Here is a 16630-nt window from a genome sequence, read left to right as displayed (position 1 = left end):
GTCTATTTTTGTTTGACAAGCAGACTCAGCACTTTGGGAATGTCTACGTAATAGTTATATTTGTCTGATCCCTTGAAGCTGTATCCGCGAACTTAATCCACCTACTTAAATGTGACACAAGTTGACGGTCTTTTGTGACAAAAAGCATTAGGTGATCATCCTTGTGCTCTTTGACATATGAAAGTCACTTTAACATGCTGCTGTTGCACAAACCGATATCATACCTGTATCCGTGATGATGCAGTTACAGTCCTGGTTTCATTTTCAGGTAAATGAGAGTAAGTCTTCTGGTCAGACTGGGTAAGATCCTGAATCCTTTAGTTGTGCAGATCAGGGTCTTTGCTGGGTTGTGACCATTCTACATTTGACTGCAGGAAGAAATAAATGCAGGAGACTTTCCTCCTCCCTCCTGTAAATTTCCAACCCAAGGTTTGTGAAATGCTATATTTACAATTTGTGCAAGCCCTGATTTAGTACTCAAGGTCATTTTCTTTTCATAAGGAGGGAAAAAATCAACATTACTCATTTTCCAGTATCACTGAGCATTCTTCATAAGCCTGCCCAAAACAAATCTGCTCATGATTCCTGAGTCACAAGATTAGAAGGGTCATACAACTAGACCTCTTTCTCAGTATGCTGGAGGTTACTTGCAGCTCTCCAGCACAGTAGTAAAATAGGACCTGGGGACTCTTTTAGAGCTGTCAGCATGTCCCATTATATTTACACTTCAACATGAAAAGTAATAGATATGATGCCAAGGAGTTTCTATGTTTGTTGCTGTCATATAAGATGGTGGAAGAGGGAATTTAGAGCCTCTGAAAACTGTCCATTACATGTAAGTATCCTGTCAGTTTCCTGCCAGAGCATCTTGTGGTTATTACAGGTTGGATGTCAGTGCAGCCAGGCCTAAAATGGACTTGAAGTTTTAAATAACGATAGCCCCAATTGAACAAGGTTCTTAAGCACTTTTATAACTTTAGCTCATAGATACGCTGTAGAACCTTTTAAAGCTTATTTATCTATATCCATAGCAAAAGACTTCAAGTCTTATTTTACATGAAAACTTGAACATTGTAGATGTGGAACAGTAATGGAAAATAGTTGGTAATGTGTCAAGTTGCATCTCCTGCTGATTTTCAATGGTGTATGTGTGCATGTATAATTATAAATCACTGTCTTGGCTCTAAGTGCCCATATCCTATATCAAACTGGATCCTGAATGCATCTCATGACATGGCTGAGACATGAAAGCATTTCTGGAGATGTTATACCAAGTGACACTTGTGCTTTCACTTTATTTGCTAAACACACTTCTTAATATGTTATCCTTTCTTAGTAGCCATGTAGAAAACACTAAGTTAATTCATTTTCATTTTGTGAACATACACAGTCAACTGCTATAGAAGCTCCAAATCCAAAGAATAAACCAAGGTTTGCTTTTAGAATGACACAATCTGCTGAAATGCGACAGTCTTGACTTCTTCAATTAAGAACTGCATAGAGGAGACAATTGCTTTTTGTCTTAGAAACCGGGAGACAGAAATCAGATCTAGTTTCTTAGAAGAAAACAAAACTTGCAGTATACTGATCCAGTTGTTTATTGAATTCAATGAACCTTCAATGGCCAGCAGCTCAAGAGGCTCGTCCCAATCCACTGAAGAATCTTCTTCTCTCAAGGGTTTGAAGAGTTCCTGCTGGAAACATGTTCTCCACCATCAGCCCCCTGACAATGCCTTGACAGAGCACCATATTAGGAAATGGGATTGTTGAGAATGGCATTTGGGAACTCCAGTGAGCATGTCTCCTAGGGAAAGACCACAACAGTAAGCTGCTTATTGAGTGCACAGAGCCCTTTCCTGGCTGCCGAGTCTGTTTCAGAGGTCATCCAGAGAGGGCTATCATTCTTTAGGGAGGTGGAAACTACTCAGTGCTATTAATGGTTTTTTCCTGGCTGTCCTCAGGAATAGAACTGTAAGCTCAGCATGACCATGAAAGGGATTGCACATGACCAAAAGATTATGATGAAGTATCTCCCATGTCTTTACCACCTCCAATGCCTGGAATTCTTCCTTTTTTTGCCTCCCACTCTATACTTCAGTTCTCTCTTCTCAGCTCATTTTTTTTTTCCTGTTTTCCTAGTAATATCCTTAATAGCCTTGAACCGTGATTCAGGAAAGAAACCATTGACTTCTAGATCTGCCTTCAGCCATCTTCCTGTCTGTCTTAGTTTCAGCTAGGACTGAACTGTTTTCTTCAGAGTGTCTAGTACGATGCTATGTTTTGAATCTAGGAGAAAAATCATGTTGATAACACACTGGTGTTTACCGTACAGATTCAAGACCATTCCAGTTTCTCAGCAAAGGGCTGGAGGTGTGGAGGGCAAGAAGCCGGGAGGGAACAGAATCAGTACAGCTGATTTAAACTGGCTAAAGGCATATTCCATATCATATGACAGGATGCAAAAGGGGAGTTTTGAAGGGTGTGGAAGTTCATCTCTTTCTCTTCTGCTCACTAGATGGCTATCTGGGCATTGCTCGGAGGGGTGGTGAGCAATTGCTTGTGTATCACTTGTTACATATACATTTGTATATGTATATAAATTGCTATAACTTATATTCTTTCCATTACCACTGATTAAATAGTTTTATCTCAGCCCATGAGTTCTACTTTGTATTTTTGTTGTTATTCTCTTCCCCATTGCACTGGGAAGGAGGGGAATTGAACAAATGACTGCGTGTTGCTTAGCCAACTGCAAGGTTAAACCACAGCATCACCAGAATTGTAGAACAGTTGAGCTTGGAAGGAATCCCTGGAGAATGTCTAGTCTACCTTCTCTGCTTAGAACAGAGTCATTAGAGCATGCTGGCCATGATGTTTTGAGTTTTGAGTACCTCCTTATTTATCTGAACATGTGGAATTATCTTCAGGCTGTAATAATAGTGTATAGGTCTGGTCTGCACTGTAGATTTTGGAGAACACTTGTGCCTACTGATAGTTAAATCAGGACTGCAAAGGTGTGTAATTTCTGACCAAAAGTGTGTGATAGAAAACCTAGAATATTAGTAAAAATGCACAGGATATTGAGTTTTGGACATGATGGGTGAGCATATTCCAACACTGCAAAGTACAGATTTCAGGAACAGTTGTATTTAGACCTCGAGTGTATAGCACACTGACACTTTTAGGCTGGTGAAATAGAGCTGTTATCTTATTCTCTGTGTGAGATTGCGAAGTAGTGAATGAGTGATGTTCCAAGGCTTACTTTTCCTTTTCGTATTTCCCAAGGCCATAGAGCAAAGTTTACTATATTAATTGGTGGAGCAGAAAAACTAATCGCTATAAATCTAAGTAAAGATATTATGTTCTAATGAGATTCTGTGTCTATTGTCCTTTACTATACATTTTCCTTTTTATTCTATGATAGGTGCTGTGATCAGGCTTACAGCACTGTACCTCTTCCCCCTAATGAGGGCTCTATTTGGACTCTCTACAATGATTTGTTCTAGTGTTTGTGAATGTGACTGGAAGTTCCTAAACCATATCATATTCACACACTCAACCTAAAGTTATCTTTGCACTAAAAACATTCTCCCTTTTAAACACTGCATGAACTTGCTAAGAATGAAAATTATGCTTTATTTATATGTAGACCTGTGTACAAAGGAATAGACTTAGCAGAATTTTTGAATGGTAGAAATTAAAGATTTATTTCCTGAATATTGCCTAAGATAGGGTCCCAAAGGTTAATAACCATGACATGACAGAGGTTAGTATCAGCCATCTACTGTTACTGTTAAGGATTTCAACCTTTTAAATCACTGCTTGTTGCAAGTAGTTGGACTAGTATAACTATAAGTCAAAACACTATCTCCTATAAATATTCTTATTTTTAACCAGTCTAGAATCCTAACTCTTTCATACACTGGCAATAAATTTTCTTAATTCCTTTGGTTATTTTAAAAATAAGCTTTATCTAGTTAATTTACACTTGTATTTACGTATCTGAGCACATGACTCCACTAAGGATAACATTCAAATAGGATTGAAATCCAGTTTCTCTGTCACACAGTTGTAAATGGTAGTGATTTGAATTAAAAAATATGAGGGAGAAAGGGAAGAAAGAAGGAAAGGAGAGGAGGGAGGGAGGGAGGGAGGGAGGGAAGGAGGGAGGGAGGGAGGGAGGGAGGGAGGGAGGGAGGGAGGGAGGGAGGGAGGGAGGAAGGAAGGAAGGAAGGAAGGAAGGAAGGAAGGAAGGAAGGAAGGAAGGAAGGAAGGAAGGAAGGAAGGAAGGAAGGAAGGAAGGAAGGAAGGAAGGAAGGAAGGAAGGAAGGAAGGAAGGAAGGAAGGAAGGAAGGAAGGAAGGAAGGAAGGAAGGAAGGAAGGAAGGAAGGAAGGAAGGAAGGAAGGAAGGAAGGAAGGAAGGAAGGAAGGAAGGAAGGAAGGAAGGAAGGAAGGAAGGAAGGAAGGAAGGAAGGAAGGAAGGAAGGAAGGAAGGAAGGTTAAGAAAGACTCAGTCTTCAGAACTAAGGTGCTATCAGGTATTATTCTATTGATCGAAAATTTGCTCAAACATAAGCTAGCTTCTGATGTAAGAGTATCAGTTATGATGTTGGTTTAGTAAGTTAAACGTTGTAAGTACCAATTGACAAATCCAACACAAACTTGAAATTCAGTTTATATTCCTTAGCACTCCAGAACTGGATTTATAAACTGGATTTGACAAGATTTCCAGAAAAATTCTAGGGTCCTCCTATATAAAATAAATGAAATATGCAGGTAGACAATCTCCAGATTGAATAAGATCAGTTCCTTCTCTTCAAAGAGCATAAACTTTAGACTTCTGGCTGCATCACTCTAAAGATGCTAAGTACTGCCTGTGTGAAAGCCAACAAAATCTGAGAACTGCTTTGAAACATTAAATTAACCCAGACTATGTCCAACTTCAGCAACTATATACCACAAGCATGAAAACTATATGTCTTTGATTTTGAAGCTCAATAGATGTCTTCTTTCCTCTTTTTACAGAGACTGAAACTGAAAATGCTCTACCACCTCCAGGTCAGTATGAACAAAAAAAAAAACAACCTTAGTAGTGTTCTAATACTAACAAGAGAATTGCATGGGACTAGAAACTACATAGCCATAATAAATTTTATGTTCATTGTCTTTCTGAAAGTAAGGAGACAATAAGAACGGTAAGAAAGCCTGCCCAAGTGAGATATTCTCACTTCATTTTTCTTCCATGTCCTTTTGTTGTTGCATTGTTTTGTTTTGTTTTGCTTTGTTTTGTTTTGTTTTCCACAGATTCAGTTTTTTGTTTAAGATACTTGATATTTGCATAAGGATGAAAATGTACATTTTTGTATAAATTTCCCATCAGGGTACTAGAAAATGATGACTGTTTGAATTCTGTGGTTAAATTATTTTGTCTTCTTTGATGGTGAACAAGATTTAACCACCAAAATAATCCCTTTCATTTCTCATTGAAGGAAGGTGGACTTTGAATAAAGATGATAGAATCAAGCATGAGCTTCATCTTACTTAATTCTAGCCATCTGAAGATCTGGTGATTTGTCTAAGCTGGTCAACAGTGCTCTGTCTATAACCTGTAGAGAAGATCCAAGGTCATGTCTGCTCATCTAATGGGTATTTCCTGGGAAATGAAACTAAAATGTCACTGTCTGTCTATGTTTACATAATTGCCTCAACGATTATAGATGCCTTGGAGGGTGAATACTTTCAAGGAAGTCAAAGTTGTGTGAGATGAAACTCATGCAAAAGGACTGGAGTTTCATATATAGCTGAAGCTCTGTGCAAAGTATTTCTTCTGTGGGAGATGGAAAGGTAGGAAAACCTAGTGGATCTGAAGTACACTGAGAAACATATTCTCATATGCTGTTAATACATATATCTGATATACTTGTCTAATTTAATCATTTGGTGAGCTTATTCTCTCTGCAGCTACCTGATCAGTGGTACAAAATAGGTACTTCCCAGTTCACGTGTTAAACCTGCATTTACTAACTGTCTTGCAAATTGTCATTGTACACAGCTAATTCAAGATATTTTTGTTTAAATTATATACCTTTTCATTTTTAAAAATGACAAAGTATGAAGACAGTAGGATAATTTGCCACAAAGAGTTTCATGTTTAAATAACCCAGAAGAACTTTTCATGTAAATAATTTATTCGACATATTCAGCATTTTGAACTATACCAGGAAATTTCTAAGAAGTCATTATAACAGTTTCATCTGGATTCCATTGTCAGGTAGTCAGGCTGGTATACTTGGTCCTGAATGAGGCTTTCAAATGGTATTTAAACCTGCTACCACCTTCCAAGAATAGCGAATTCTCCCAATCCTAGTTACTAATTGGAAGATAATGTGTTAGTATAGCAGAATCACAATTAAAAAGGAATGTTTGACAGACAGCAATTTTCCTGACAGTTGAACCTTGGAAACTTCTGGCAGTCAGAAGCAGCTAAGGATCTATCACGCTTACAGAGTATGGGCTTGTCTTCTTCACTTCAAGTTTTATTTTCATAGTTACTGTAACTACGTACAAATGAGCAAGAAAATGGCAATCAAATCCCCTGGCTCTTGCAATTGTTCCCTACAGGACAAAATTTATCTACCTTAGCTACACCTTAATGTTGTTAGACCATTGGCCTTCATTCAAACCCAAGATATAATAGGACTTTAGCAGGTAAATTCACTAGAGAAAGTTATTTTTTCACTGTAACTAGACTATTGAGTGTATATACTTTGAAGGCAGTACAACTCAAGTGATTTGACAAGCCTCTGAATTTGCTTTGTATGCAAACTGTATGAGGAAGTAAACCAAAGGGGACAGGAATATCAACAAAAAATCCAATGATTAATTTGATGTTATTAAATCTGCAGTCCAAGTTGTCTCACTCACAGTATGTTAGAGATATTTCATATACATCTCTTTGGAGTACGTGGTGAGATATCAACACTTCCAGTAAAAAAAATGCAAATCAAATAGCCTAGAAAAATGGTGGTGAAGAAGATAATGAGAAATAATCAAGGACACTCTGAACTGTCTCTCTGTGCTGTTTTAAGGATAAACCAGTTAGGCAATGGAGTTCTGGTTAGTATTAGTAGCTGGTAGTAACTCATGTCTGATCCGAGTCTGTTCATATTAACAGAGTTATTTAATTATTTTCAAAGGCTTTAATATATAACACCAAGAGCAGATGACTAACAGTTGCTGCTTTCAAAACAAAACAAAACAAAACAAAAGCAAACAAAAAACTAAACCAGTATTGTGCTTGCACTGAGTACGGGAACATCAATTTTTTGTGACTCATTCAAAATGTAGAAAATTTACTGGTATGCATGCGATGGTAAAAAAAAAAAACCACAAATAAAATGTTTTAAAGGATTACAGATCGAATATTGATATAATTTTTAATTCTGTGTAAGTTTTTCTTTTTTACTTTAAGATCCTCTCAAAAATATACTTGTACTTCCTACACAGAACAAAAAGTACAACAGGATGGTGGAACTGAAAAGGGTAAAGGTGAGTCTGAAATCATATTTAAAAAATGGACACCAAAGAGAACATTCTGAAATGCTGTTCTGGTGTTTGTTATATTGCTTGGGTTATAACTCAGGAATTTGGTGCCAAATTTTAAGTGTGATGTGAAGCTTCCTAGATCCTCATTCTGCATGACTTTTCTAGCACAAGGAAACTAGGATGCTTATGAGTATCTTCAGAAAGTCTGTGAACAAGACTGACATTGTTTAGTACCAGTATTTATAAAGAATGCTTTCTTAATAGATCAAATTTCAAGTGCATTGCATGAGCAGAAGGACATCTTTCTACTAAAGTGAATGTTGGCTCTGACCAACCTTGCTTAAACTCAGCTACTGTGCACACTAATTGCTTTTAATTAGTGGGAGAAAACTCCTATCACTCTAAGCTGTTTCTATTCTACCAGATACTTGATATTGCAAGTTCCATCTTTCAGGAAAGTACAGTAGAGTTCACACATTCATTATAAATAAATAAATAAGTAAATCTATATTGCTTTTCCATCTAAGAAAAAGAAATTCCTGCCTCCCTCTTCATAGTTGGAAATCCAGTGACTGAGGTCATTACAAGTTCTGAAAAATGTCTCTGAGGGCAGTTTCCTGTTAACAAACCCCAAACTGTTCCAGTACCAATGCATGTGAAAATGTGCTCCGTTTGCAGTACAAATTTTACATTGCTGCTATTAGACTCAAGCTCTGTTTGCATCTCTTCTAGTTAAGAAGATACATTTTGAGGGAACTGGGTCAAATTCCACTTCTTTGTACTCCCTGCTAAAGTAGAATTCAAACAGCTCAGCAGCTTATTCTGAAATGGATAATCTTTTTGTTTTTCATTCTCAGAGAAGGTTAAACCAGAGCAAAATATATTTACAACAGATGTAATGCTTGCTTTTTTTTTTTTTTTATTTGGCATGGCTATGCCTTCCATGGCAAATCAAGAAATGGCTTGCTTGAAAATACATTCTGCCTTTTGATCTCTTAGACAAAATCTTGCCTTTTAGAGATACTGGATTCACACTTGAGACTTGGAAATTTATTAGGCGAAGTCATGCATGGCCGTTTTTCTCAGCAAAATAAAAATGCACTGAAAGTAATGATTCAAGGATTCCTTAGAATATAACAATGATGAACCAAGCTTCAGTGCATGTTATTTTGCTAGCTATTTTGGAGTTGAGCAATTATTTTGACAAACAACATTTTGTGTGAGTAATCAAATCTGTCATCTTGGTAATGCAAACATAATTCAGGAATAATTTGCATGCCTAATGATAAGAAAAAGATGAAGGTCTTGCCTCAGGCTATTCTAGCAGTTAGTTCTGCTTGGTTTAATTTTGTTGTGAGAAACGGTTGTTCCTGAACTGAACTGAACATGCACAGTGCTCTCTCCACTTCTTACAAGTCTACATTTCATTGAACTAGAAAGAAAACATGGTAGGTATCACATGAAATACTTCAGTTGTCTTTTTATACATTATTATATAATTTCTGTTTTGAATTTTGTGAAGAATGTGGGAATTTCCTAATAAATAAATAAATAAATAAATAAATAATGCTTTATTGATGCTCAGCATATTTAGGAGGATTATGCTGCCCCAGTTTTTTTTGAGATTCTTCTATGGGAAGTGTTTCCAGTTTCAATTCACAGTGGCTGTAGCCACCTCAATAGGAATTCCGGTGAAAATCTGAATACCAGTATGTAGAAAAGGTGACTTTCTGTTGAACTGTCAACTTTGCAAATTAATGTTGATGTCAGTTCCAGACACCCAGCATTCTCAGCAGGAGTATTTGCCTTTTTTCTTTTTTAATGACAGAAATATATATATTTGTTGCATGGCGTTACTCAGCTTCTCCTATCAGCTCCTGCTTTGTTGCAGGGTATCACCAAACAGGACAGTACATTTTCTGAGAGTTGTTTCTTCATGTTCGTTTGACAGAAGAAAATCTTTCTAATTGTTACCATAACACATAGAAAGGAAAAATCTTGTTTCTCCCATTTGTCCAAAATCAATATGAATTGAAGACAGAAAAACCTGGAGGTTAGTTTTTGTGTAAGTTGTTTTTAAAGTTGTTTCTCTAGTTCCATAAGTAACAAATTTGGGTATTTCCCTGAGTGGGTTTAATATAGGAAACATTTCATATCTGAATTCCACAGTGATTTTCTGACACTGTACGTTAGAAGTTGTGACTCATTTGTTAGTAAGTTATAAGAAACAGCACATTGGAATCTGGGGCAGTCCTCTGCAGTACAGTCAGATAATGTCTAAATGTATTATCTAGGTAAGAAAGGTTGGTACATAATTATGGGGTCTATATTTTTCCCCTAATTTCTCAGACAAAGTTAGTTGCAGAAGTTAGGAAATAAAGTATATTATCCCGTGTGTCTGTCTTGCTGTTCTATTTCTTTGTAGTACTGTCTATGTGAAATAAAATATTTATGTCCCTTTATGTTCACTGTAAAGATAAAAAAATGGAGGATGAGTCATAAAGTCTTTATCTTGTCATTACTTTGCAGAAAATCAGAAGCTTACAGCAGTGGTTGTGTGCATACATAATTTTTTATAGTATCCCTAGTTTGAAAAATATCTGCATTTAGTAAAAAATTCAGGATACTTAAGAGCATACATTTTATCTTCAGATCAAAATGTCATTCACCAAATTGACCACGTTATCCTATTCTCATTCATTTTACATTTGCTTTTGGTTTTAATTTTAGCATTATCTTAAACATTGATTACTGTTATAATTGTGTGTCCAGTTGCTGAAGTAAATGAATTTTAATATCAATTTGCTCATTCCTTTTTAGGTCCAATCCAGCTATTCAGAGAGCTACTTAGATTTCTGCATGATTTACAGATATCTTTTCTCTAGGTTCCATCCAATCATCTACTAAAACATTTGCATGTTTCATTCTTGTTATTTCTCCAGGTTTCACTTATCCATTCATCTCTCTACTAAAACTTCCATTGCTGATATATGTACTTCAGTTACAGGGCCAAGTACCCCTTGATAGGAGCGCTGAGCATTCTTTGCATATCAGGTGGATATCTGAAGGCAGCTAAATTTCAAAGCTCTTAGAAGAGTCAAAGTGTGCTCAATAATTTCTGCAAAAACTAAAAGGATTGAATCATTTGGTTGAGTTATTGTGCATTTATTTATGTAGAATGAAAACAGTGGTTCACTCTTTGTGATATTCATCTATCTCCTGCCTTAGTCCCGAATACTCACTCAAATGTGCAGTATTAAATCAAATGCAGGAGCATTCATTTAGTTGCTAGAATAATATGTTCAGAAAACTGACATGATTTATTATTACTGTGCTTTCATTGAAAATCAACATATTCGATATCAACTTAGTCCAATGGAAGGTGCAGGTGCAGGTGGTGAGAATGTGTCCACGTAAGCCATGCGTTTTGTTTTTTTTTAAGAATAAAAAATCATGCTTGTAAGATAATATATTAATCCTTCATCTGTAGGCCTACAATTAAAACTTATATCCTCTTACCAAGGGATTTCTTTTTAAAAGAAATTTGGTGAATCATTAAAAAGGAATGAGTAAAATGTCACAGCTAAGTAGTTAAATTCCATCAGACCTTCAATGAGCTTTCAGTGATTAATCAAGCATAAAATTTAATAAAGCCAGATTTTTTTTAAATATAAATAAATTTTATGTGTTTTTTTGCCATCGATACTGCATTTATCCTTGAAAAAATAAAGACAAATTAGAACTTTAAGTAAAAATCAAAGGATAATTTAAAGCAAATCACTGATTCTTGATACCTAAATCTGAAAAAAATTATTCTATTTCAGATAACTTTTCTTCCACTTTGAAATGTTCTTTAGATTATTTTCCATTACATTATAAAATACTTGTAATTATCTTTAAGTACATATTAAATCTTAAATATGTATGTAGTTTATTCTAGCTTTTCAACTGTTTCATAGGTAATTTTTTTATTTTATTAGATTTTATTCTATTTTAACGCACTAAAATCTTCTGTACTTTTTATCAGACATTCCTATCTTTGATATTTACAGTAAACATCTAAAATCCAAAGACATTTAGTAGATTATTGTAAAAATAATCTTCACCTTATTCTGGATTACTGATAAGCATGATTACAGTATTTCTGTTTTAATGTCAGTTTCATGATTTTCAGATTCTTGGCTCCTACAAATAGGTATATGTAACTGTACTTTTATTAGATTAAGCAGATTAAGCATTTTAAAACACCTAAATAGCAATTGTTTCTAGTGATTTGATACCTGATGATTGCAGCATTTAGTGTGATTAGAAGGAAAATCCTGTGGGGTGATACTAATTCAATCTGTATTTTAAGGCATTATCCTATGATATATGAAAAAAATAATAATAATAAAGTTATTTATTTGTTTCATTTTAGAGTAATATTCTATTTAGTAAATAATAAAGTATAAATACAGAAGACTGTTTTTTATTGTTGCATACTTTGATCTAATTATGTTGAATGCATATATGGTACACATTTTAATTGCAGACATGGACATCAGAGAAATGGGATCATCCTCAGGTCAGATATGTGATTGACCTTGATTTCATTGTGGCTTTTTTTGTATTTACTGTGGATTACATCTCTAACAAACAGAACCACTCAGCAGCTTCCATATAAACTCATGATTTAATAATAGATCACAGTTCACATCTCATTTTTCTTCTACTTGCTTGAAGCATTAAGGTTTACCATTTCAGCTACTGAATTATGCAAAGCTTTCTTCATCAGTTTGAAGCTTCCATTGTGAATGCTCCCGACCATTATGACTTTTTCCCCTTCTTTTGCAGGTTTTACATTTTCACATATTTGCTTTAAAGCAGATGATCGACTGTGCTTTGAGTTTCTTTATGTATTTTTTTATTCGTATTTCTTTTCACAGATGAAGATGACACTTCAGTTAGCACACCACCAGCAGGTTAGGACCATGATAGTTTTTTTTATGTGTATGTATGTATGGATTTTTCTCTTGACTATTAATGATCAGAGTCCAACCATTTGGACTGGATTCATAACATACTCATTAGAGAATAAGATTTCTGAGGTGTCCTAAATTAATTTAATCCATGTTCAGAAGTACGAGACCTTCGTACCAGACAAGTTTCTTTCTGAACCTGTCTTGAATTTTAGTTAGAAATTCTGTCACTGGAAGGGAAAATATTAGTTAGCAGCTCTGAAGGCATCCATCTTATCTGTTACTGTTGAAACAATAAGGAAAGCATTCTTAAGGTTTGTCCTGAGAGCAAATTCCAGAATTACAAATAAAATAGATGCCTTATGATTTCAAAGTACATTTAGTCATAGAATTGTCTATCACCTCTCTTTAGGCCATAAGCCTTACAAGTTGCTTGCAAGACAGGTAGTTTTAATATACCACTTCAAGATGGCAGATTAAGTATATTTAGTTGTTGATCATTCATGGTTGTAGTGACATTGGCAAGACTTCAACATGCTTAATATGTCTTTTAAAGAAATTAAACTTGAATAAAACAAAGATAATGAACATTAATGTGTATTGTAGTGTGTTAAATAAAAAGCTTTTATTTTTGCTTTAAAAAATAATTAAAACTTTTTTAAAAAACATGGTTTTAGTCATTTTCAGTGTGTTAAATTTTCCTGATTCATTTTAAAAAGGGCGTTGCTAACCATGGGCTGCATGCTATCTGAAAAATCAGTGGCAGTGCATTGATCAACAGTGGTAGAGATTCTCACTGATAATAGCTGAAAATATAAATAGATTCTCACTGATAATAGCTGAAAATATAAATAAGTTTTTAAATTACGAAACTCTATCTTTTAATTTCAACTATTAATAATAAAAATGTTCAGCTTAAGTAATTAGACAAATTCAACAGTTCAAAATACTATCCCCTCAGATAAATCTTGAATAACGTGAAGATATCTGTCATTTAGAACCACCCCAACAGATGAGTAACATACCAGCTTCAAAAAGCCCTTCTAAATATAAACTACTACATAGAAAATCTTGAGAGGAAATTGAACTAAATTTCAGCTATCCAGAGAAATGGGGGAAAAAATTCTGACTCAGGTGTTTACTTCCTTTCTATGGTATTGAAATAGTTTCTCAGGGGTATAGTTCTAGGTATTTATTCTGATCTTCTTGCATGAAGAATCATTGTTCATAAAATTCTCATGACCTGAGGTCAGTTTAATTGTGATCTCTGAGCTGGTGTCATCTAAATTGCTCTTCCCTTTCAGATGGGATGTCTAAGCCAGCGGAAAGAAAAGATTCAGGTGAGACCTCCTGAACACCACATTGAAACAGTCCAAATTTTATACGATACAATGATTATTAATGAGTTATTTCTTAGACTGTAGGGTTTTTGTTTGTTTGTTTGTTTGTTTGTTTTGTTTGTTTTTTTGTTTGTTTGTTTGTTTTAATTATTATTTTTTTTAATTCCACTTTTACACAGTGACATTAATTAGAAACTTAAGTAGTTTTCTAGTAGCTAAACTGAGAGAGAGAGAAGACTCTGAGGTACCAGACAGGACACATACCAGACACATACATACATACCTATCTATCTGCATGTATTTCCATACGGATAGATATGCAACTATTCCCTTCCTCCTCAGCCTACAGGTTGACAGTGGCTTACCTGAATCTCATATACAGGCCCCAGGAAACTGTAGGAGAGTGGTTTCTTCTCACAGCACAAAGGATGGTGGGGAGAACTTAGCAAAGACATAACCTCTTTCTTCCTACTCTGCCAGGTAACGCATACTGTGCCCAATTTTGTGGTTTCAGGATTTGCAAGCACTGGAACAAAATGAGCAGCAAGTACTTCAACCATAGTTACTGAACTGGTGTAACAGCCTATGCCAGACCTGCAAGCTAATGTCAAACCTACTTTCTGTTCTCACTGTTGAATTGACAGGAAAAAGCTAATATCCAGAGATGATGATAATATTTCTGCGTTACGTGTTACCATATTAACGAGTCTATGTATACCTCTTTCATTTATTAATATCCATTTTCCATTTCACGCCGTGGTGTCTCAGGTTCATTACTGCACCTGACCAGTTCCTATTTCAAGCATTGTCAGATCCTTCTGTTCATACCTGTAACTCTCACTTATTCTTGTGTTACATCTTTCCAAATACTAGTATACCATTCCATCATAATTTAAATAGTTTGTACAGAGAGCTATATATATAGATTATGTATCTATATATTTCTCTGTGGGTGTGTGTCTGTGTTTGTTTCCATATATGTGTATATACATGTGTGTATATACATGTATGTTTTATACAAGCAGAAATATACAGAACTGTTAGGCATTCCAGACATAATTCATTGAAAGAGCTAGAGACAAAGATTTATAGATGAGCTATCCAGCATTTCTATGTCCCTCTGAAATTTCTTACAGGCTTAAGGACAATAAAAACAGTTGAGTTGTGTTTTCCTACTGTTGTTGTGAGTTGTGTTTCATTTGTCGCCAGTGGCAATTTTCATGAGTTGAAAAGGATCCTGTAGCAGTTACCTCTTTGTGACAGGCAATTTTATCTTCAGGAAAATGAGGTCCTATGAAAAATACTGAAGAGGGAAAACAACTTTAAATTTCAAGAACAGAAATGAATATCTGGAAAATGCTACTTAATTAGTTTATCATTTTTACTAGTATTCAAACAAAACCCAAAAGAGTATTGGATAAGTAACAAAAATCTACCTCTGATTCAGAAACAACTAGAAGTCCAATGGGAACACAGCTCTGGTTTGAAAGTTATAGCCTCCTTTGTTTGATATAGTCGTATGTATACACATTTGCTCTGCTATTCCATGCTAGCACTGGCTTTACTCAGTCTATCCTATTCACTAACTAGAACTCCTCAAATAAGAAAAGAAATGTGACATTTGGACTCTACAAATTCTTTCTCAGAACATGAGACTTTGGCTTTTGAAATGAAGGGATTCTCCTTTGGAATGGACAGACCGTCACTCTCATGCTTTCCCTGTCTTTTCTGTTAGGAATTAGCTCTGAGCAGTTTTGCATGTATTTACCAAAGATATAACTGCACAGCACAAAGCCCTGGGTGGTCAGATATCAGAAACATCAGAAACACACAGCTGTGCTAACGTGGTTTTCTGACTTGGAAAAACTGCTCACCTGCCTATTGTCTCACAGTAACTGCTCTTTGTTCTCTTTCATTTCCAAAATCTGTTTCCAGAAGAGAATATGCTCTGCCTGAATGTGTGTCAGAATCATTTCCATCTGACAAACTATTTACCTCTAATGATTTATTCCCAAACTCTCTGTTTCTATCATAGAGAACAAAGCTGAGAAGTAAGCTTCATCACTGGTATATTTCGTGAGCAAAAAGGAAAAACTACCTTGTACAGTCAGCTGAGTTTGAGATTTGCAGAGACCCACAGGAACTATCATCATCTGTGTGTGCGTGTGCTTACAGCTGTTTGTGTTTTCAGAACTTCCACCTCCATTTTCCATTCTGAAAAACAAAGAGCTGACCTTTGTCTATTACCCCTATAAAACACTCATGGTTGAATGCTGGTGCCATTTGATTTTCTCATTACCTGCCTTGGCTGATCAGGTTGCCCTGTCTTCCTCTCTGAGAGTTTCATTTTCTATTGCTACAGAGGTAGCATTCTTTCAGGAACTGTACACAATGTGACAGCCAAGCAGTGGATGTCAGTGTGAACAAACACATATCTTTCAGGACATCTGAAGAGAGAGGTAATAGGGTTAGAGAGTTTAGTGCGCTCAGGTAAGTGCATTCTGGAGGGAGTCAAACATTGGCAGATAATTGATCTTTTCCTCTTTCTCTGTATCTCAGTATGGTCTATTGGAGAAGGTGCTCCAGAAGAGACGGAAAAACGTGATGACTCCCAAAGATCCACTTTATTCGTTGAAAAACCTCAGAGTGGTACAGTGAGTGTTGGTAAGTGCTTCGAAACAAAATCAAAAGCCATTTCTGGAGAGAGAAACACAGGGACTGGAAAGATGTACGGGTGGTTCAGGTAGCACTCAGCTTCTGCCCTCAGCTACAAATACTCCCACTGAT

General features: G+C 35.7%; 1 protein-coding gene across 1 annotated transcript in view; it reads left to right on the top strand.

Annotated features, from left to right (window-relative positions):
* Positions 1–235: 235 nt before the first annotated feature.
* MYBPC1 (myosin binding protein C1) overlaps positions 236–16630 on the top strand; it is a 55962-nt gene continuing 39567 nt past the window's right edge. Inside the window, exons 1-6 of the mRNA XM_072331741.1 lie at positions 236–300; positions 7472–7548; positions 12077–12109; positions 12471–12506; positions 13808–13843; positions 16403–16507. Coding sequence (XP_072187842.1) covers positions 236–300; positions 7472–7548; positions 12077–12109; positions 12471–12506; positions 13808–13843; positions 16403–16507 — 352 coding nt within the window. The remainder of the gene's footprint in view (positions 301–7471; positions 7549–12076; positions 12110–12470; positions 12507–13807; positions 13844–16402; positions 16508–16630) is intronic.

Source organism: Excalfactoria chinensis, chromosome 1 (assembly GCF_039878825.1).
Source record: "Excalfactoria chinensis isolate bCotChi1 chromosome 1, bCotChi1.hap2, whole genome shotgun sequence".
Classification (NCBI taxonomy): Eukaryota; Metazoa; Chordata; class Aves; order Galliformes; family Phasianidae; genus Excalfactoria; species Excalfactoria chinensis.
Note: the sequence above shows the minus strand (reverse complement) of the source record. Positions and strands in the feature narration are given on the sequence as shown.